This window comes from Pangasianodon hypophthalmus, chromosome 11 (assembly GCF_027358585.1).
Source record: "Pangasianodon hypophthalmus isolate fPanHyp1 chromosome 11, fPanHyp1.pri, whole genome shotgun sequence".
NCBI classification, from domain to species: Eukaryota; Metazoa; Chordata; class Actinopteri; order Siluriformes; family Pangasiidae; genus Pangasianodon; species Pangasianodon hypophthalmus.
Genome location: NC_069720.1, coordinates 4724628 through 4748228, shown reverse-complemented (window position 1 = coordinate 4748228; position 23601 = coordinate 4724628). Strand labels below are relative to the sequence as shown.

At 39.3% G+C, this 23601-nt stretch overlaps 1 protein-coding gene across 5 annotated transcripts in view; it reads right to left on the bottom strand.

Moving 5' to 3' along the window:
- Nucleotides 1-529: 529 nt before the first annotated feature.
- csnk1g1 (casein kinase 1, gamma 1) overlaps nt 530-23601 on the bottom strand; it is a 36507-nt gene continuing 13435 nt past the window's right edge. For 2 of the 5 annotated variants that reach the window (XM_053238062.1, XM_053238064.1), the window contains 10 exons: nt 13154-13305; nt 10761-10995; nt 10491-10576; nt 10303-10387; nt 10010-10158; nt 9612-9719; nt 8399-8506; nt 6905-7011; nt 6045-6068; nt 530-5313 (listed from right to left, as the gene is read on the bottom strand). In XM_053238062.1, the coding sequence (XP_053094037.1) occupies nt 5259-5313; nt 6045-6068; nt 6905-7011; nt 8399-8506; nt 9612-9719; nt 10010-10158; nt 10303-10387; nt 10491-10576; nt 10761-10995; nt 13154-13305 (1109 nt within the window). In that variant the 3' untranslated portion in view covers nt 530-5258. The remainder of the gene's footprint in view (nt 5314-6044; nt 6069-6904; nt 7012-8398; nt 8507-9611; nt 9720-10009; nt 10159-10302; nt 10388-10490; nt 10577-10760; nt 10996-13153; nt 13306-23601) is intronic. The other 3 variants (XM_053238063.1, XM_026930608.3, XM_026930609.3) reach the window with 3 other exon arrangements.

Below are 23601 nucleotides of genomic sequence, written 5' to 3'. Positions count from 1 at the left end.
TAAATCTGTTTACATGGAGCTTTCCTGTGAATTAGCTGTTAATATAGAAACAATATTATTAGAACATTGGAGGATAATATAATCCTGTGATCTGGGTTCTCAGGGAGTTTTTCCTCGGCACTGTCACCTCTGGCTTGCTCATTAGGGATAAATTCATACATTTATATCCTGAATGTATTTATTTCTGTAAAGCTGCTTTGTGACAATGTCCATTGTTCAAAGCACTATACAAATAAATCTGAATTGAACTGAATCTGCCACATCGTAGCCGACACTACTGTCAGAGGTGCTGTGAAAGAAAGTTAATCGATACCTTCTGACCAATCAGAATCTATTATGCATTGGTATAACAATAAATTGACTTAATAAGATCTAAAAATCATACTAAAATACTGTTAAAGTTATGAAAGCAGTTAAAAAAACATCACACAATATTAATATAAAAATTAAAAACCTCATCTGATGAGACAGAATCCTAAAAGATGTAACAAACAGGAGCAAATGCCTGAAACTGACAAAGACACACAAGTTGAGACAATTTCCTTTATTTTACATAAAAAAGGGTGCAAACTTGAGTTTCCCTTTAAGAGTGGAGGGAATAAAAATTGTATTTGAAAGGTTAAATGTGGTACTTCATATGACTCGTCAGGAAAAATAGCCTTTAAGACATTTATCTTTCTGCAAAAAGAAAAGAAAAACACAATTGGAAAAACAAGGATGGGTCCCTCACAATCGAAAGCCCTTGACTAAACGAAACCATTCAGATGCATTAACATTCATGTTTCAGCACAGACTTATGACTTCAGATTCAATGCATGAGAGGATTTGTTTTTTTTTGTTTTTTTTTTTAAATAATGACCAGAACCAGAAAGGGAATTACAGTACTGTACAAGTCAAACTTTCATTACTTGGAAAGAAAAAGAAAATCATTTGTGTTGCACAGAATCTTTTACAAAACACTGAGAGGAAAAAAAAACAAACAAAAAGACGTAGTGATAAAATACGGATGATAACTGGAATATTTGTAGCGCTGTTCAATCCGAACTTTGTTAAACAATGTGCCGTTTAATTAAGCAGATTTACGAATTTGTTCACATTAAATTTTCACACTGATTTAAACCGACGATGACTGATAGCAATAGCAATCAAAAAAAAAAAAAAAAAAAAAAAAAGAAAAAGAAAAAAAAAAAAAGACGCTGAGCTAGAAAATACTTGCAGGACTAAAGCTGAGCTTAGTTGTTAAAAACTGAAAGCAGCTTTTACAGAAGCTGTACGATTGCGACTGAACAGAAAGTGTAGAAAGTTCATGCCCAGAATGTATGTCGAATAAAGTTCCACCTCAATCCCACTGCGTTCTTATTCATAAGCCATGCATTGTATAAACTGCAGAAATGCTGAACCTTCTACCTAATGATGCTACTTTATGTCTTTAAAATCTGTCATTTTTAACCCTTTAAGAGACGTTTCCACTACAGTGATGCAAACGTAACGGCTATTAAGACATCCATAGAGCACAGGGTTATTTTTGACTTTATTCTGAGGATAAACAAATGTTAATCACCACCTTATCTTGGAAAGTGTGATTAGTATGAAAACAGGCTGCTTTAAAACTTGGAAGGATGATGTTTTGAAATCAGATAGTAGTCATTACTCCAGCCTCAACCCAGAGTCCAGAAAAAAGGAACAACGTCTCAGTAACATATGCAAAATGTCAAGGATTTCAGTGTTTAGTGTTTAAAGAAAGAGTGATCCCTTTTTATCGAAACTGGTCAGCAGATGGCTCCCTTTGCCTACTCCAGAACATTTTCTAAGTGGCCCTGTCTCGATTCCAACCACCTTGATTTAAAAAAAAAAAAAAAAGAAAAAAAAAAAAAAGACATGATTACCTTAGAAACCAAGCTTAAAATTTGCTGATCTGGATCTTTTACCCAAATCTGAACTTTAAATTTAATAACACTGATCCTGAATTTGAGCAAAACTAGCTATGATCTTCAGCATACAGACATGTTACTACCCTAAACTCTGAAACCTGGCAAAGGGGAATGGAAGAGCGTGGGATAGAAGGAGAATAAGTGTACAGACTTGTCTTCTCACACAAGTCGTTCTCCCTTAAGCGAGCGCACAGGCACACCCGACAGCAGCAAGCAGCACCCATCCAAAAAAAAAAAATTTTACTAAACTCCCACCAAACGTTCGTGTGGAGGCACATAATATGCAAATACAAGAAACAACCATTTAAATAAAAAAAAAAAATGCTGGAGAAAAAAATGCTAGAAAGAAGCCTCTCCTTAGACACCACCGGGAGAGATTCAGCAACTGTTCCAACAGAGCGAGTAGGATTCAAGTACTTTCCACAAAATAATTTAGAACTGAATTGACGAGTTTCATAGGACGTTTCATGCGAGATGATGATTAAAAAAAACTCTAAATAAGCAAAGCATCTGAAATATTGCTCACAATGCATGTTGCATACACACTGGTTCAATGGCAAGCTGCCCGTCCTTGATACTCTGTTCCCACAAACACCAAGTGACATCCGTTTCTCAGCTGCAAGGACGGTGGGTTCATCCAGCAGGGATTTCGCTCATCAAAGCATTATTCAAGAAACTAGATGATGATCAGTGCTTGTGTATTAATTATTTCTAAAATATGTATCGCCTTAATCATGAGACATCAAGTTAACTGAACGCATCAAGCAAGCAACGGAATCGGACAATCTAGTTCAAGATCATCCTTATTGTTCTTTTGGTCCTATATGTCCTTCTGGATCATTTAAAACAAGTTAAATTCCCTTTCTAGTCCACACCCTCTCTGTGTTTCAGGTGAATTATTATTCTGCTACTTGACCAGAGGTTTCTAGAAATATTAGCGGTCAGTTCAATGCTCATAATTCACCTTTTTCACAATTTCTCATACTGGCTAAAGAAAGACCTTCAAACATTAAAACAGCAACAGTACAGAAGAGGACAGGTGACTGAAGGTAGTGAAAGTGTAGTGCAGTCAGAATTTATCATGGTCTCTCTCTCTCTTTCTCTCTCTAGGCCAGGTAATGAAAAAACAAAAACAAAAAATATATAGAAGTTATATAATTTCTTATACTTTTCAATTCACATTTACTATACATTTAAAAATCACAAAACCAGGGAATTATCCTTTGGACACAGGCGATCACTTGGGGGCACAAAAAAAAAACAAAAAAAAAACAAGGCAACAGCATCACTAGGATCAAACTGTAATTCCTTCAAAGCCACTTTCTGGGAGGAAAAAAGGAAAAAAAAAAAACATCTTAGGTACATTTAATTGATGAAAGGATTGTCTAACTCCATTTCTGGAGCACCACACTGTTTTACAAACCTGATTCAGATTAGCATGACAGACTTTTCACACGTTAAATCAGGTGTGTTAAAGCTCTCCAGAACTGAAGCTAGATACTATAATCGTGATTATAATGGACCTTGTGGGATCTAAAGGTGGCCTCATCCTATATCTAAGAGATCACGGGCCTACCTTTGACAGAGCCACTTATGACTGCTTTCTGAGCAAACGGAAAAGAGACGCGACGCCAAGCAATTTACAGTAGTCACTAAATAAAATCGGGTTCAGTTTTGGAGTCAGTTTAATTTGGATCTGGCTGTTTAGGGATTTTTACTGTAAGAGAACTGAGAGTACTTCATTAACAAAAGTCAAGAGAAGAGTTCTGTAGTGTCTTAATGCAGAACCATGTGAAACGGCTCTGCTAAGTAGTGTTAGTTAAGGCATTAAGATGAGATATTTAGCAGTGGCAGTTTGAGAGTCTCTTTAAGACAGCATTCGAGTTACCATCATCAGTTTGCATGTTCCCTTCAAAAAAAAAAAAAAAAAAAGTCTGGATCGCACACTTGATCATGAATACCCACTGAAACTGCTACGAGGCAAGGAAACACTTCATAAACAGCCATTATTACACGTTACGAATGTTAGCAAGCTTCCTATTAACCGTTACACCATTCTGATGCTCTGTTCATATAGACACAAACGCATGATGTGAAGAAATACATACTATAGGGACATAAAAGAATGTTCAGTCACCCACAGACTGACTGGATTCCACCCTGGCACATTAAATAATTATTCTCTTCGGCAATCATTTCCATTTATATGGCGTAATAATAATAATTATAGTTTAAAAAAAAATAATACAAGAAACGCCACATTCAAACCAGGGACTGGGATCTGAAAAATAAGATGATTACGAGGAAAAAAATAATAAAATAAACGCAGTGAGAATGTTTGATACAAAGAGAACCACGGAGCGTCTCACTGGCGAGTTCAGCTCTGAATCCCAGCTAATAGAAAAGTCAGTTTCACGTTAAAGCGATACTATATCACAAGAGGAGAAAGCAGCATGGCTGGCTGGCAGGTCGGAGTGGGTGGAGTGCTTTAGAACAAGCAGCTTAAATAGCATTCAGTAGAACTGGGGAATGTGCTGAGGCTCTCGATCATGGACCGAGCATCGGACCTGGATGCTCTCCTCGTCCCTCAGAACAGAGCCAGGTAGCGCATTGCATCAGCACGAGAGTCGAAGGCCATGAATACAACGCTGTCACTTTACACTTGGCTGCTTATTTCACACATTTACAGAGTCCACAAGGAAAAGCCTGTTAGCTTTATATTATGTTAAGACAGTTAGCGTTTTTTTTTGTTTTGTTTTTACGATGTTTACGCTGACTCAGTCCAATAGATACACGAACTCTGCTAGCAAAATTTCTAAGGCTCTGACCACGCAGTCAGGAGGAGCAGAAAATACAAAGGACAGAAGTGAAAGCTAGCAGGCGGTGCAAAGGATCGTTACATGAACTCCAGTGTGGATGAAGCTCCTCTGTTTGAGTGAAACTCCCTCCAAACCCCCCCTCTCGAGCATCGGAGAGGGCTCCCTCATGGAGCACGGGAGGGCTCCCTCATGGAGCCGTCTCTCTCACCACAGATGGATGGAGAGGGGGGAAAGAAAAAAAAAAAAAAAAAAAACAAGAAGCATGAAGGAGTGCAATGCTGTTCCAGTGCTTAGAGATCCAAATGAGTGTTTTTGTGTGTGTATATTCCGATAAAAGGAAACCGTCCATGAGCCCTGCATCCGCGTTACACGATACGTGCATGGCTCCATTCTCTCTCACAGGCAGGGCCCTTTGAGGCAATTCATTTTGAGGGCATTGTTGTCTTCTTTTGAATAAAATTTCTTTATTGAACGTTCTTAAAATGGGCTGGGTGGAGCGGGTGACGGATCATTTGTGCCGAGCGGTGTTCTTTTTCCTCTTCCTCTTGAAGAAGCAGCAGCACCTGAGGACACAGAGACAGATTACAGTCAGAACGACCCGTTGCTCTGTCTGATCAATGAAAATGTACAAATTAGGCATCATGGGTTGGTAACATTAAATCGGAATGTACGGCAGCAGGCTTTAACGCAAAACATCTTCTGTTAGTCTATACAAATCTCTTCAAGCTGATTGATTAAATTTTTTTTAGATAAAGAAAGCACACAGCCAGCATTATTCACAAAAATACATGTAAACACTAACACAGACACGCTTATGCTTAGTGTAGTTAGGAGAGTTGAGACATCAACAACACGACAGGATGAACCCATGGGAATGACTGGAGGAGCATGCAGAGGAAAGAGAACAGCTCCAGACTGACACATAGAAAAGTGATGCAGTTCACTACAGCCGTAGTGACGTCCCTGCATGGCCCATCAATTTTAAAATCCGCCATTATGAGGTATTAGGTACAAACTATGCAATAGTCCCAAATGCAAATTTCTTTTAAAATCTAGATCCGTATTGCAGCATTACCACTTTTCAGGCAACGTAAAATCTTTCCCCCAATTTAAACCCCATAATGGTGAGTGAGAGGCCTCCCTCGGTTAAACTGAGACTAATCAGCGCATATTTCGAGAAAGCCTGCAACTGTTTTGGGCTTTGCGCTTTCATGTAATCTAGGCCTATTCGCCCACAGTCTAGGCTGGTCCACTCCCCTTGGGTTTTCGATGTGGACTGGAGAGAGGGACTCACCACAAGTTGAGCATTTTCACGCAGCTACAAAAAGAGTGTGAAAAGAGAAAAGACAGAGAGATTATTACACAGCGGTGAGACGATGAGACAAACCTCATGCCAGGCACATAAGAGAAACAAAAGGGACACACAGAGGACAAAAAAAAGGCTCAGAGAAGGAGAAAGAGACTCGGGGGATAGTCAGGATATCGATCTAAACATATCTGCTGTGATCAGGTGTCCCGTTTAAACAAGGAGAAAATAGAAAAGAGAGGACGTGAGTCACTAGTTGGGTTCCACAACTTTTGTAAAAGGGAGCATGCAGACAGGGAAGTAATTGTCTGATGGTTAGTATGGAATAAGAATAAGGAATAAAAGGAGGGATAAATGGAAAGTTAAGATCTAATAAATTAAAGAGAAGGAAAGTGAGAGGTTCAAAGAAAATGGCTAACAGGAAAGGGTTTAAATGAGGTTAAATGCTGTGACAACCATAGAAACCCTGGCATGTTTATTTCAGGCTTTTAATTGGACACAGCCTGCGTTGTTGCTTACTTTCAAGTCTGCATCAGTAATCAAAGATGGGTATCTATTTAATACATCAAAGCACTGACAGAACAGAAAAGTGTCCATGTTTATATCACAGGAAAAGACTTGGGTTCTATACACAGACCTAAACAAAGCCCGATTCAAGGGTGCATTCAAATAATACTGATAAACTTCATATATAATCAACACAGGGCAATAGCTTCTTCCAACCCATCCTGGACAATTAAAGACAAACCTGTCAGTAGGTATCAAGACAATTATCTAATCTACTAAGAAAATTATAATTAGGAGAGGTGTTGTAAAAGAACTCTGTAAACCCCTGCTCCGTCACGTACTTAGCCTCATCCACCACTTCCACCTCCGCCTGCACTGTGATTGGAGCGTTGGAGTGGGCCGCCAGCGGGTCGTCTGCGTTCAGTTCGCCGTTAGTCGAGCTGACCACCTGTAGCACATGGGCCAAAGAGTCAGAATTTAAGCTGTGTTCATCATTCAGGCTGCCACTTAAATGAATACTCAAGCATTTTTAAAACCTAAACCTTAATCTCTATCCCTTTTTGCGGCATTGCTACGTTTGTAAAAAGAATAAAGAAGTGTTCCTGCACTGAGAAAGAAAAAAAAAATTCCTTTTGTTTCAGTTACAAAGAAAGTCTACAGGCAGTTGTTGAGGCAGTTTTTGCAGAAAATCTATTATGAATTCTTGAAAAGTTATAAATCTGTAGAATTTATCCTGTCAGAAGCACATACATTTTGAGATTACATGATACACTCATTTCACGCAGGTCAACTCTTTTCATCTAATTGTGACATCTGATGTCGATTAGTTGCACCAGAGCAAATTTAGTTTCACAGAAATGGGGGCGAATACTTAATTTTTTTTACATTGATGTTTCCCCCAACTTCAACATTTGTGTAGATAATCCCAATTGAGTCCATTTCAGTTCCCCAACCAATAACCAACAAACTTTATTCCTACAATGCTGAAAAATCATCTCATCCTAAGACCTTTCACCGTTAGTGTGTAAAATATGGTTGTAGCTATTTATTTGCCTTATATAGTTGGCAGGTACTGACATAATTCAACAAGTGCCCTTAGACTTTCATCGTAAGTGTTTTCTGTTCTTTTCCTCAGTACAGAGCTGTGGTAATCGCACATATGCTACAGGTATAGTAGAGAGAGACTAGATAGAAAAGTGCTTGAGTATTCCTTTAACTGCATGTGAAGATTCGCTACCATGGAATAAAAGCCATAACTTGCTATCCTGCATAAGCAAATGATCAATAAACAATGCATAGACAAGCATCTTTATTCATTAAATGGTTAAACAAATCACCAGCGCCAATTCTTCTGCTTCTTCCTTCTTGTTGTAGCTCACTACATATGCAGGTTTCACTGCTCACTGTTTGGAGGTAGTCCTCGCTGCAGAACCAAAAGTCCAATCTTCCAATCTTCCAATCAGAAGTCCATCTTAACCACTGAGCTACCACTTTCCTGGACTTTTGGTTCTGGAGCAAGAGGTACTTGCTTTTTTCTGGTGGATTGCTGCACATTTCAAAAGCCAGGTGTTAATACTATGCATTTCAGGGCCCTAGAGGCTGCTCAGCATCTCACTAGACTGCTCTCTAACTGCAGGCCCTCTTCCTTTCCACAGTGGAGAAAGGGGAACATATTATGAGAGCAGGTAACCCTGAACCCTTTTACCAGCATGGGGATCCTGATGAAGAACAGGCTCCTGCTGGTCCACGTTGAAAGATCATGCTGGTTTGCACAAAATGATTACAAAAGGAGAGTGGGACTGGGAAACTGAGGGATGGAGGAGGTGGAGCGATACCTGCACTGAGCCTCCATGCCTGTCCGACGCCAGGTGGGAGGTCAGGTAGGAGTTGGCCTGCCGGTTGGGCTGCACCTCCCATGCTCCTCTGCGGTCGGAGGAGGCCGTCTGGTCGGGCAGAAGGAGGCGCAGGAGCGAGGGGAGGAGGCGTGGAGGAGGCGAGCGAGCGTGAGCAGGTGGCATGCAGGGCAATGGAAACCAACAGGGAACCAAAAAAAAAAAAAAAAAAAAAAGAGCCAAGGCAAAGCCACAAATCAGCATTAGATACAAACGTGAGCATTCAGTTTGTCCAACACAGGCAAAAAAAAAAATAATTCCCCTTATATGTGGATATTTCTGACAGCAGGGAGTCATGTTATTCCTGATAATTAAGATTTATTTGTTAAACGACCCCAGTTTTCTCACTTTACTCAAGCTGTACTTCATCATACTCTGCACATGATGAAGAAAAAGACTGATGAATAGCTACTGAGCAATCAATGAGATAAATAAACATCAACAGCAAATAAAAACCTAAAAAATGAAAAGAATACACAGAAATAAAATACAAACAAATGTTAAAAAAAGAAAACACTTTAAGATTCATGTGTGACGCCTTGTCAGAAGTGAATAAAACACTAGTTGATAACACAGTAATGATAAAGCAAGTATATAAAAGTGCTGTGTCTGATAAACTGCTGGAAGAAGCGACATCATCTTCGGTTATGAGTCTTCTAGGATTAAACTATTTCAAAAAAACAAGGGTCATTTGGTCTGATGTCCCATCTGTGAGACAAAATGAAATATGGCCTTGTTGGGAAAGTACAAGCAAAGCTGCTTTGTACTTAAAAACAGAGCAACCAAAATGGGCAAACAGGAAAAAAAAAGCCAATAATTTAGGTATGCGTAACAAGCATACTTAACCCGTCTATGCCCTGCATGCATTTTAAAGCATAGGATGTGCTCTGAGTGTGCTCTGCATGCTCGCTTAACAGCTTCAGCCCTGGAACGCAGTGTGCTGAGAGGTTTCAGAGTGGGGAATCCACATTCGGTTTCAACTCTCTACATTACATTAATCATGCATAATTACTATTGGTGGATTTTGCCAACTTTTGCACACACCCAGGCTGAGCTCATTGTGGTTTAGGGAAAAGACTCAAGTCCTCACTGGAATGCAGAGCTGTGCCAAAGCTGCAAGCTGATCTCTGTTCAGTGAGGCAAGGGCAAATCTTACCTGGTTCCTTAGAGGTTGGTGCTGAGAAGGTCTGTCTCTGTGTGTGTGGCTCTCACGTGTCACAGCTGAGGCTCCGGAGTCCACGTGCACGGACCCAACCGGTGTGGGCTTCACAAGCAGCACGGTTTTTTATTTAAATTTATTTAAAAAAAAAAAAAAAAAAAAAAGTCATTTTAGAACAATGCATCATTATAATATAAGGAATAAAACAGGGTGTGCGGTTATAGGTCAAATAATCAACAACAAAGCTGATTATTTTCCACTGTGTTCCTCTTGTGGAACATATCTGTAACATATTACAACGAACGCACTAATATAGACCTGTGACTTGCCTTTCAACAGTGCTCTGGCATAAGATATTTTTTATGTTTTACAGAACAAATTTTAGATTTACTTACAATTTGCCTGCCGACCCAGTCGTAGGTGTAATCAAACGTGTATCCTTTGCGTTCAAACAGCTCAGTGAATAAGGTCCTCAAGTACTCATAGTCAGGCTTTTCGAAGAAATCCAACCGCCGAACGTAGCGCAGATACGTAGCCATCTCCTCTGGAAGAGCAAAGTTAAATGTCTCGTTTCAACCCTTTAATCCAAGTAATATTGCACACATACATGAAACAATTGTTTTCTCTTCTCTTCAGGGAGCAAACAAACACGACTGGAAGCGCAATAATGGAAAGAACAATAACTTACCGGGAAAGTTCTCACAGAGAACTTCAATTGGAGTGTTCCGTTTTGTGTCACCGATTTTTTGATATCTCTCTTTTAACGTGTCAGCCTGAAAAAAAAGTGAATTCAAACAGCATTGTGACTGTGTGTGGATTGTGCAGAATAAATATTATAGCACTCTGCCGAAGTGCAGCACGGTTTGAGTGACGCACCTTTAGTCCCTGCCATGGAAGGCTGCCTCGGAGGAAGTACATGAACATGTGACCTAAGGCTTCAAGGTCATCCCGTCGACTTTGCTCTACAACAAACAGCCAACACAAGAACTTGTAGAGCCCAAACATGCAAAGCCTGCTCCAACAAGAACCACTATAACCACATATATAACCACATTATGGCCAATTACATATTTGCCAGCTTAGTGACTGTATATGCAACACTCTTTACAAGTGAATGGTAGAAAAGAAGGATCACTGCGGGCTTACCCTTCCCCAAGTGCGTATTTATGGACATGTATCGTGCTGTGCCAGTGAGGCTCTTGTGCTCCCGGTATGGAATGTGTTTTTTGGTTTCAGGATCGATGTATTCTTTGGCTAAGCCAAAGTCTATGATGTGAATGATGTGCTCCTTTTTGTTCCCTTGCCGTCCGATGAGAAAGTTCTCTGGCTTCACATCCCTGTAGATGAGGTTCTTGGAGTGCACGTACTCCATGCGAGAGATCTGTCAAAAAAATGTGGCATAGGACTTGATCAACAGTAAAGACAAATCATGCATTGATGCCAAAGAACCCCTCGGAAAAAGTAAAAGTAACTGGTGTAACCTTTTACAGCATAGCTGTAGAGTTCGAAAGCCAGATAATACAACTTTGAACAAAGACTCAGTAAGACTCAAGTCTGTCTGTGCCTAAGAGTTTTAATGTCAGAGGGCAGTGACTGTAGTTTTGAAGCTGCGTTACACACTGGGGCATTTTAAATGCATTCCAGCTGAATTTAGGTTTACAGGAATCTTTCAATAAACAGGGAAACAGTAGTGCTGCATTTAAAAAAAAACTTTTATTTAATGTCAACAAAATAAATTAACACAGAAAAGAAGGGAAAATAAAATCTGTAAAAAAAAAAACAAAAAAAACAACAACTTTAATATAGTTTAATTAGATATCACAAAACCCAAAATACCTCAAAAATGTGTATTATGACATAATTTTTCATGATTTCGATGTTATAACATCACATACCCCAGCATTAATGTGCACCCTTGGCAATCACATAAATGCTTAAAATGAGGTAGATGGATATTAGCTATAAACATGCTCAAGTGTTCCTTTAACTTCCAGTGCGTTCCTGATGCATATAAATACTGTGAAATATTAGTGCTCTGTTTTTTTAGTGCCATCAAAAAACCAACATGTTTTTAATGTGTCCTATATAAGGCCTTTAAGTACCACACAGAAACTAGGTAGCTGATAGAGGTGTAACGATACATTGTGATGAAAAAAATGTCATGATGTGCATTGTGGAAATGTGTGATTCAAATTGTAGAAATCAGCATTCTGTTATTATGCATCTAATGTAGTTGCATTGTTTGAACACCAGAGGTCCCAATCTGTACAACCCACAGAGTTAAAATGTATAGAGGGCATGCTGGTCACATGATCGCATTCTTTCCTGGAGAGCTCTTGTGAAGTGACCAACACGCATTACAGGTTGTATGGTTAACACAATCATGTCATAACCTTTAAAAAGAGCTCTTCAGTAGCTTTCAAACAACACAAGCCCCATGCTGCTGTGATCTACAGTACCTGAGAACAAGGCCGGGAATTCTGGCATTTTAGCTGACTTTGGAGCTCTATTTCCGGTTAAAATGACACCTTAGAGTTCATTAGGTTTCAATCAATAATTTTCCCTGGGCCAGAAGCTTTATTTATTCAATAAAATATATTTATTTGTAAGATACGGTGAACATGTACATTTTATTTACAATACTAAACCACCATTCACAGCAATTTCTGATTTTTTTTTAGTTTTATACAGACAAAAATGCACATTGTTTTGCATTGTTTATGATTCCGAATTTAAAAAAAGGAGTGTTTTCAATCATAATTTTACTTCATTCAAATTTTGTTCAAAATATTCTGAGAATCGAATTGAATTCAAACCATGAGACCAGAATTGTGAAGCGAATCGAATCGAATCATGACCGGAGTGTATCGCTACACCCCTAGTAGCTGCTGTAGGCAGGCAGCCTTGTGTGCATGTAGCTCTGCCCACAGGGACGAAAACAAGATGAGCCACTGCAGACGAGGATTTTAACAGACGCCCAGCAAAGCTACATGTACACAGTTCTGCCTACAGCATGTAATTTACTCTCAGACTGTTCTGAAGCAGACACATCCTCCAACAAGGCCTGCTAATGCAAAGTAAACAAAGCACAAGCATGATGAAAAGCTTCTTTTCCTTTTTATCCTCTTATTAAACTCTATCTTGCTAAATCTTGTAAGTAAATTAACTTAGAACAGTGTTACCAGACACTAGATACAACATTTGCTCATTCTGGTTATATTTGTGATAATTAGTTTCATCTAGCACTATTTTTACTCTGCATCAATATCGGGTTTTATTAATTACAAATGTCTTTCATTACTGAGTGAGTGTGAAAAATACAATTTTTCTAAAGAATAGTTTTTGCTTTTTCATTACTGGCAGTTTAAAAAATATATAATTACTAAATGTTTTGCAGAGAGTGGCTCAAGGCTGGTATTACATGACACAAAAGCAAGGCTAAATTATTATTAGAAAACCCACAAGCAACGTACTGTCTCACAAAATCCTCTACATAAAGGGTGTATTGAAACAAGGCCAGGCCAGCGGAGTGAACTCACCAGCTGAATGGCAATCATTAAGACCGTCTTGAGGGAGAAGGTGCGGTCACAGAGGTCAAAGAGGTCCTCCAGGCTGGGGCCGAGCAGCTCCAGCACCATGGCATTGTATTTCCCGCATGGCCCAAAATAGTACACCTGGGGCAGGCCTTCCGCTGCAGGGAAGCACGAAAACATTTAATAACACAAAGCAGCGCTGCCTTAATCACACAGAACACACACTGCACACACATGGTGTTTTTAAATACAAGATAAACATTTATAATCTAAATGAATGATAATGTATTTCAAAGATTTAGAGCAATTCAAATGAGTGATCATATATTTAAACACAAAATAATAAAATGCTGTAAAAGGTAAATTATATAAAATGGGCTTTTCTCTTGTAAAAATCTAACATTTAGCCTCTTTACAAAAATAATAGCACTACACATCAGTCTGATAAAGCCACAGATTAAGTTAGCTGAATCTCGTGGAATTTGTAAAGCGAGTAGATTTCTGTGAATATGCTAGTAAGCAACCATGTCTCAGTCAACCCAAGCAATTTAAAACTAGAAATATATATTCTCATTTCAATATACATGTTAAAAAATAACAGTAATGTTATCTGTAATTTTTTTTAACTAGGGTGTGGTCACTAGGACATGGATGGGTGGGTCTCTAAAGAGGAAAAATGTTCTGTGGATGTGTTTTTTTATTCTCATTCTCATGCCAGTCTCATTTAGAAAAGAATATATTACAAATCTAAACTGTTTGAAATTTTGGCATTAAAAGTGGCAGCATGAAATTTAAATGACAAGAAACCCACAGGCAGAAATGCCCCACAATTTTGGTGATTACCAAAAGCATTCCTTTAAGATTGTATGCTCTATGCAGCATTGTAAATTGGACAAGTAATCAGTTAAAATTGATAATAAATACTTATAAAGCAGATTTTTTTTTTATTTGGCAAAGGTACATTGAACAATGTGGCTTTACATGTTGGACCTGTGAGAAGTCTGTCCTGATGTCATTCTACATACAACGATTCTGTCATTCTTATGCAACACTGACCTCACATCCTGAAAGATGCTAAAAGGATGACTCATGAATTGTGTTCTTGCACAAATTACTGTAACGACCTTTGATACAAAGGCATAACAAAATCCAACCACTGCACAACACCACAAAGTAATCACTCCACACACAAACAAAAACAAACACATGCCGACATGCTTATTACTGCTCAAAAATCTTGTTTGTGCCACAAAATAAAACAGGATTTGCCCTACGACACCACAAAATAGACATTAGGACCCACTACCTAGCTGGGAACAAATCAAGAACTTGTTTGGTGCCATTTTCTCTAACAGCCAGTGCAAGAAACCATTTACATTGTAGTTTCTCCACATTTGCATTTTGCTTATTTGGCTGATACTTTTATCCAAACTGACTGACAACTGAGACGGGATACAACTGAGCATTTGAGAATTTCTCAAGAACGCAACAGTGGCAGCTGGGGTGTGCTGGGATTTGAACTCTCAACCTTCTAGTCAGTAGCTCAAAGCCTTAGCCAGTTAGCCCCCACATCCCCCATTTCTCAAAACATCATTGTATTGATGGATGTAAAGATACACTGTGACGATACAAAAATGTGACGGTCACATCCAACTCTGGATTGCAATGAGAAATACGCATTATATGCTATACGGTTACATGACAATGTTATAACGGTTAAAAAGAGCTCTTCAGTAGCTTTCAAGCAACACTAAAGGTCATGGAAATCAGCCACTTTAGCCGATTTTGGAGCTCTTTTTCTGCTATGGAGCTCATTATGTTTCGGTAGATCATTATTAAAGTCCACAGGTCAGACACTTTGTTTACTCAAGCAAAATTTGGGGGAAAATTTATAAATTTATTTATTTTTAAGATATACTGAATCTCTATTATATTTTGTTTACAATTTCAAACCTCTGTTCATAGCAGGTTTTAATTTATTTATTTTTATACAGACAAAATGTACATTGTTTTGCATTATTTATAATTCAGAAATAAAAGAGTCTGTTTAGTCAGAATTTTTCCTCATTCTAATTTTGTTCAAAATATTCTGAGAATCAATTTGAATCAAAATTGTTAAGCCAGTATCATGACTAGGGTGCATTGTTACACCCAACAAGTCTAGTCCTTCTTATTACTAATTTGCATGCCTCAAATAGCCTTAAAATATACTTCAAACAGGAAGGAAGCTACTAAAGAAAAACCTATTTCATATATCTGACCTTGCTGTGACCTTGACCATGTTTGGATCAAATCCAAAATCGAATTCGTTCATCTGCTGGTCCCAATGATAATTCCATATAAATCTTACAAAAATTCAGCCACTCCTTCTAGAGATTTTGAGCTAATGAGGATCTCTGATTGACAGACAGAAAAAAACGTAGATAGACAGAAAATGGGTCTCAGGTTCTTGAAGATGAAAATGTAACAAGATAGATGAATGGACAACCTGCAAAAAACATAATGCCTCCACCACCTAGAGGCGGAGGCAAACAAATGAGCACATTTTACCTATTTTGGCATCATTACTGGCTACTGTTTCATTCAGCATAGCTTTTATTTTTCAGGATTTTTAAGGATTGAAAAACACTGTTCTAGAGCATTTACTGGTGTAGATCAGTAAAGAATATTGATACACCTTAAAAGCTTTTAACACATGCTTTCTACACCACCAGCATTGTCATTACAGGCAAAAAAAAAGCACTGTAGTAAAGTTAGTTAGTAATAGTCATCACTGATGGGAAACAAATAAGGTTACGGAAACCGTTAATCCTCTAGCAGGTTGTGCTCCAGTCGAAGCCAACCAATTAACTATTCATCATGCCACTAGGTGGCAGAACTGTGAGAAAGCACACACACACACACACACACACACACACACACACACACACAACCTGGTAGCATCTGAGCTGCTACGCCATGCTACCAGCACCTGCTGTTTTGGTCCACAAAGCCTGTGTGTAAACTATAACAAGCTTCACACATGAGAGCATCACTGCAGGTATTTCATACATCTCTATATTGTATGAAACTCATCACCAAGCCAGCGTTGAAGCTCGGCTCGTGTAATTATCATCGTCTCAGTGAATCCAGCGAGGCTGCAGTGGGTAGCTGTGGCGTGGGCCTACACAGAGTGGTTATGTTTGTAACACCCCTGAGAATGGAATGCACGCTGGTCTGACGATGACTCATCCGTGTTCAGGCTGCACATAGCACTTTCTCGGCAGAGTGTCTCCGTGGTGATTAACACTTGCGCTAGCTGCTCTCTGATTACACCCGCTGGTACATGCTAAAAAGACACGCAATAGGAGAAGAAACGTAGCGAAAAGACTAAAATCGCTCAGAAAATGGACTCCATTCAGCAATGACCGAGACACACAGAAGATACGGAAAACGAGTGCCATCACTTATGACGCTATAAATCAGAATTTACTTTTAAAAACTAGTAGATCACTAAAGTCTTTCTGGCAACAGTGCCGTGTTATAAATACAGACAAACGTCTTTTTCATTATTCTTTAGTAAATGTTAATAGTACTGTCTCTAATTTCAGGAATAATATCATTGCTTAGGAACATCGCTCACTCACCCTTCTCACATGACAAGATGCTAACAAGTGGAGTCTGGACTCCTTAAAAACGCAACACTCTGCAACCGGCACTGCACAAGATCGCGCACATCGTTTTAGAGCAGTCATTAGTGTAGCATCTGTTTCAAATTTAAAGTGTCTGACTGAAAAATATTGTTCTTTAAAAATATGCTAGACATATTATGTAACTCTTGGTCCAAAAGAAAAATTAAAATAACATAAAATGAATTAAAGTGCAATAAAATAAAACAAATAAATCAAAATCTGCTATTTATATTTTATTTTTTTTTCTAGCTAATTTAAAAAAATTGATAACTTGCCATGTTGAGGCTCCTTTAATCCATCTAAAATACTTAAAGCTGTATTCTATATATAAAAGAAACTATAAATATACATAGTTAGTAAAGTCAGTGTTTGCATTACGAAGCTGAAGTAATTTTGACCATAAACTGTAATTATTGGTACAACCGTAATTTCCAAACCAAAGTTTTTACACTATATGAGATCACTGCTTATGAACTGTAATATGTTCAGGAACAAGACCCCAGGTCTGTACATCCCTCTTCCAGTCAGCTCCACTCGGACTCTCTGCTCCAACAAAGCACCATCTGCCAGCAGGCCCATTTCAGGCCGCCCACCTACGCCTGCTGAATCAGAGATACATGACTGGAACACAATGCCATGTGATCCTCGATCCTCTAGTTTATATACAGCACATCAGACTACCCTGAGGCCACACCAATATCCCAACACACACACTCGCGAATCTTAAAGAATGGCTAGGCCTCGGCTGCTCTGGTGTGTGGAGCTGGTTGATCAGTGGCCAAGCTAAAGCCCAGCCAGAGGCACTCGGTAAAGCCCCAATGCCAGGGCTTCTAGCCAGGAGGAATATCAGAGTTCAGCACAATACTAGCTACACATTAACCAGAAACAAAAGAAGAACTGTACTGGGCTTCGGGGATGGGCTTTCTTCCTGGAGGAGTAGGCACGATGCGACTGGGGGATTTTCACATGGCTGGGCTTCAGCATACACTAAGCACTTGACCAGAAAGGCAGATATGGTTGGATAGGTGGCTAATTATGGCCTGAATAGAATCCTAATGATTGCTTATTCATGAAGTAAAGTAAACAAGTCACATGTACTGCTGGAGACGGGTGTACAGTATAGTCAGCTTCATTTTTATATAATACCACCATTACTGTCCAAAATATTGTATCATGGTATAAAATAAATAAATAAATAAATAAATAAAAATAAAAAATTTTTAACCAAAAGACAAAATAAATAAATTACTGGAGTCTTACAAACTTAGAAATACACACAATGAATTTTGCAATGAAACAAACCAGAGATTAAATCAAAATTAAAAAACAAAACAAAACAAAAAAAACCTACACTGACTTGCCACAGTCCAAAATATATTTTTATAAAGTGTTTAATCACCAGCGAATGTGCCGCTTCTGCAGTTTTGCAGACTTCAAGTCAGCGGCCATGATAATCACCAGGTGCCTTAAAACCAGCCTCAGTTTTTAAATGATACTGCTTTGCACAAGGGGGAAAAAAAAAGGACGATCCTAAGATTCTTGATGAATACGGATCTTGACTGGATAGTTAGTGGAATGCAGATGCGACATGGACGGTATCATAAATAAACATGGCCTCGCTCCCAGAGAACAGGCAAAGTCACAAAGCGACAGAAATACCATGTTATGCGCCGAAGTGAAGCCAGGACCTCTCGAAACTTTTCCACACGAAATGCATCTGGTCAAAAACCTAAACTGTGGTGCGGATGGTACTGATTAGTGATCAAAAGAGAGAGACAGACAGACAAACAGAGGATGAACACTGGTTGCACAAGCACTGAGAGACTGAGAAAACAGCCACCTCCCACCAGCTAGCCATGGCTTTACTGAGTAACGGTTGCACTCCTACGCTGCAAACTCCGTGGTCAGAGCAGTGGGATTATCTAGCTGCCCACTTCACTGGGAGGAGAGATATCAAGCTCTAGTGGCTCAGAGCCATGCGGGAACTCCAGACCACTGCTAAGCAAACAAAAGAAGGCAAAGGAAGGAGTGGATGGAGCAAGTTCCTGCTGGTGAACAGACGCAGTCACTCAATCATCATTACTGGTGGATTAGCTGTGTGTGTGTGTGTGTGTGTGTGTGTGTGTGTTGTCCATGCTGGACTTCCTACTGAGAGGACCATCAGTTTCTATTCTATCACTGCTAGTGATGTAACCAAATGCATTATTTGGAATGAACAGATACAAATACAAGGTGCACGATTCTTTTTTTTTCCCGAAAAAAGCTTGCCAAGGTTCACAAGAGCATTTGGTTGAGACTAGAGAAGTGCATCGAGACTGGAATCCTGTGAGACGCAACAAAAAAGTCGTGCTCTCGGTCGGAAGTCAGGGCTCTGTGCAGAACATTCGAGTTCTTCCACTCCAATCTCGGCACACAATGTTTTCGTGGAGCTCGCTTTGTGAAAGGTGCACTGTCATGCTGGAACAGTGAAGGCAAATTGTAATGCTACAGCGCACAAAGACATTCTATACAATTGTGTGCTTCCAACATTGTGACAACAGGAACCACATACGGGTGTGACGGTCAGGCGTCCACATATTTTTGACTGTGTGTTACACCCCTACACGCTAATCTGGTTTAATCTCTCATCTCTCTCCATCTTATAGTCTACAAGGGGAAATTCCGAGCCGTGACATTCAACTGGTCTCTTTATTTCTTTACAAGCATTATTTATTTAAAGTGTAAATATTGCAAGACACATGATCATAACAACAATGGTTTAATCTGGGTCAATGTGTGGAGTTTCCATTGCACGAGTAGCATGTCCCTCCCCTTCTGTTGATAAGAACAAGCATGAGGGAAAACAGTGATCACACATTCTCCCTACACTGAGTGGTTGCAGCGAAGATGACTAATCATCGATAACATGCCTGATCGTAGGCTGTCCTGCATGCTTACATTAGCGCACAGCAGACAACAGCTTCCTCTTTACCTTTATAATAAAGCGATGTTTTCTGAAAGCTTCATCAGACCTTTAAAAGCTGTATACATTGCTGTTCAGGCTGGACATTTTCTCTTTCACGTTCCCTCCTCTCAAGGCTGATAAAAGGGTGTTTTTTTTTTTTTTTTCCCCATTTTTTATCTCCAAACGCATACAATGCAGTCTAATACATTGTCTCCTAAAAAGACTGCAATCTTCTCCAGCAGATTAACGCTACAGAGAAGCAAATGATACCGCCAAGAGAAAGCTGTGCTCATGTCTGGACATGTTAGTATGACTAGTGCTCAGCAAAACCATTTCCACACTCAGGCAAACCCAAGGAACCCGTCTAGGGATTATGACTGAAATTAGAAACATGGTCCACACTTTGGTTACTGGGAAGTGTTCCCTCAAAGTAAGAGCTTGCTCAGTGGGAGAATGAGGATATGCTTCTATTCAAACACTTCACAAATGTAAGGGAATGAAAATGTGAATACATTTTTTTAATGAATAGCGCTTAGGTTCGTGTTCTCAAACATGTGTAACAAACTGACAATTAATGGAGCGCTACACTGTTTACACCCAAAAGAGCATGCTAGCAAACAGCAGACTCATGTTGATACTATGATTAATTTACATTTACACTTATGGCATTCGGCAGATGTCCTTATCCAGAGTGCTGTAGTCTCCATCAAAAACATCCTCATGTTTGTACAAGAGATCTATAAACCTAAAACCTTAGAGAGGAGTTGCTACAGCAACAAAAGAGTACAAGTTGAGTTTCTTCTTAATAAACAAATCAAGATGCTGTATTTAATGATTTTTCATCACTAAGTTGAACCCACGCATTTATAGTTATTCATTGTTTTTGCTGTCTATTCGATCTCACTGCTAGAATTTAATACAGAGAAAGTATCAATTTAACGCTTATAGCTGGCAGCCAGTGCAAAGAGGCAGTACATTTGGGAAGCATAAAAAGGAGAATGCTTTTGCAGTTGAGAAATCCAAAAAAATCTTGATCACGATTAAAATCCCACAAATTGTGCAGTCCCACTGGAAACCAGACTTGCAAAAAATGTTTCCGTCTTTTCTTTATTAACAAGAAAACTTGTGTATTATTAGTTAGAATAACTAAAAATTAGTCTTGCGCAGCCAGACTTCAAGCATTCACTAGAGTGAGAAACATGTAATTAATAAACCTGGCCAGTAACAGAGTGACATAACATATGACCAACTACAAACTTTCTCTCATAGCCATTCGTCAAATGTGCGAGCTTATCTCTTTTACACTAATGGCTTTATAATATTTCAGTCCAACGACTATATCTCGCTCTGAAATTCTCAATGTGTCACGGTGCTCAATAGTCTGTTTTTCTGCTGAAAACAGGTCAGTTGGGCTGGAACATTTAAGATCCTGAAGCTTGTGGCCAGAAAAGTGTACAAAACATATCAGACAATCTGTGGCCTGTGGGCAGAGTGTCTGAGGATGAGATTAACTTTAACTTAGCTTCACTTTGCATTAAAACAAGTGGATGGAAACTATAGCTGTCTGAAAAAGATCTCTCAAAAAATCTAAATGTAGAGAACAGAAAACCTTCACAGACTCACTGGACAACTACACAGCAGATGCTGTGATCCATCAAACTTTTTGTTCTGCAAGTGCTGAGTAAGGAAGAAAATGAGGGGAAGTCCACAGAGAGGGGGATCAAGCCTCCCTCAACCCATCCCCCATCTTTATCCATTACACATGAGCAGGGAGTCCCAGTGGCAGGCCCAGAAAACCGCCTTAAACAAATTCTCACAGCAGTGATCCAACCTCCCTTCACACACATTCAGTCCTTCTGGGCCTAACCTCTGAGCTTTCCACTGCTGCATTATCAACTAGATCCAACTTTTCAAGGCCCTGTCTATAGGGTCCATGAGAAACTGTGCTCTATGTTCCATGCTCAGCTCAGCAGAGGATGACAAAAAGCAGGAGCACTTCCTTTAGCTGGGTTTAACACCAGAAGTCCAGTCTGGGGGAAGGGTGGACTCGAGGATCAGCTCTACAGCTGGAGAGGACGTCACGGGAAGTACATCCTGAGTACGCCAGGATCACAATCACATCTCCTACACCTGTCCCAGAGCTAGTCTTCTTCCACTGCAAGATGACTTTGGGTGGAAGGGGAGCACTACAATATCATCAAAAACAAAGACTTCACAGGGATGGATTATACTTCTGTGTGAGAAGGAATATAATTAGCCCCTGATGTCTAAAAGTAAGCATACATACTTCAGGGTTTTCCATCCCAAAATGCATTCCTGTGTCTTAAGTACTGTTTAGTAATCTGAGGCTACAGTTGGCACAGGTTCTCTTAAAGACCAGGCAATGTTCTTCAATCTGTCCGGTTTACGTGAACCTATGTCCACTGTAGCCTCAGATTTCCGTTCTTGGCTGCCAGAAGTGGAATCCGATGTGGAATTCTACAGTTATAGCCCATCTGCCTCAAGGTTTAAAGTGTTGGGCGTTCTGAGATGCTTTTCTGCTCACCACGGTTGTAAAGAGTGGTTATTTGAGTTACTGTAGCCTTCCTATCAGCTCAAACCAGTCTGGCTATCCTCCTCTGACCACTCTCATCAACAAGGCGTTTCTGTCCACAGAACTGGATGTTTTTTGTGTTTCGCACCATTCTGTTTAAACACTAGAGACAGCTTTGCATAAAAATCCCAGGAAATCAGTAGTTTCTGAAATACCCAAAGCCAGAGAAACTCCAATAATTATATTACCCCAACTCATCATGTAAAACTAACCAAAAAAAATGATACTAGTATTTTAGCAATACTAATGAAGTGTTTGTAACCCTTAAATAATTAAAAACTGCACGCTAAAAACAGTCCAGCACACCGATCGCCTGCTTGTAGATTGTAAAGACTGCTTTTCCTTACAACATACTTGTTTAATATGACTGCAAACAGGTGCTATAAAGAGCACAAAGCATCTGCAGCACGGCTCTGACAGTAGCTCCAAAAATCAGTCTAATTAAAGATGTCAGTTTCTACGAATTTCTACACAGTGACTGACTAATGATAGAGAAGCACTTCCACCACTTACCTTAGACTTTCTAATTGCACATTTAGTGTGTGGCTTGTGTGTTTACTTGTTTAAATGACATATCTCTTGAAGTTCACATGGAATTCACAAATGGATGATTACAGGACTTACAGATTTAATTACACTGTGACAGAATGGTCGTTCCCAACTAGGGTAAGATAGCTATGTAATGTATAATTAGCGTGTGATTACATTTTCCTCATGCCTTCAGTCAATCCACACTCACAAAACGATCAAGGGAATAAATATTAAGCTTAGTCATAGAGTGGCAAGGCTTAGGAACAGATAGACCTTTGCTCTGTCCTGCCTGCAACATGATGAATGCAGCAGTAATCTAATTCGTAGCTATGATCTCAGCTTATCTGTTAAAGCTTTCACCCTGTTCTCAGGCTATGGAAATGAGAAAAGGACATCGAATGATGTCTAATGAGATCGCAAACATAGTTGTTCTCTTAAAAGAGGTAACGGAGATGTGTTAAGCATACTTCCACCTAATCAGAATAAAAATACCGGGTGCCGTATGATATTATTTATTTATTTTTTTTTTCTTTCTACATGAAACACATGTTTGTGACCTCAAAGACCTTACTGCAAACCCTTTTTTCTTCATGCAGGAGATCTGCAGTTCTCAAAATTTATTGAACCTTTTTTTTTTTTTTTTTTTAAATGATAAACAAGATGACTTCAAACATAATAAAACAAACTTCAGGTAGTCTGTCAGCAGAAGTGCTGT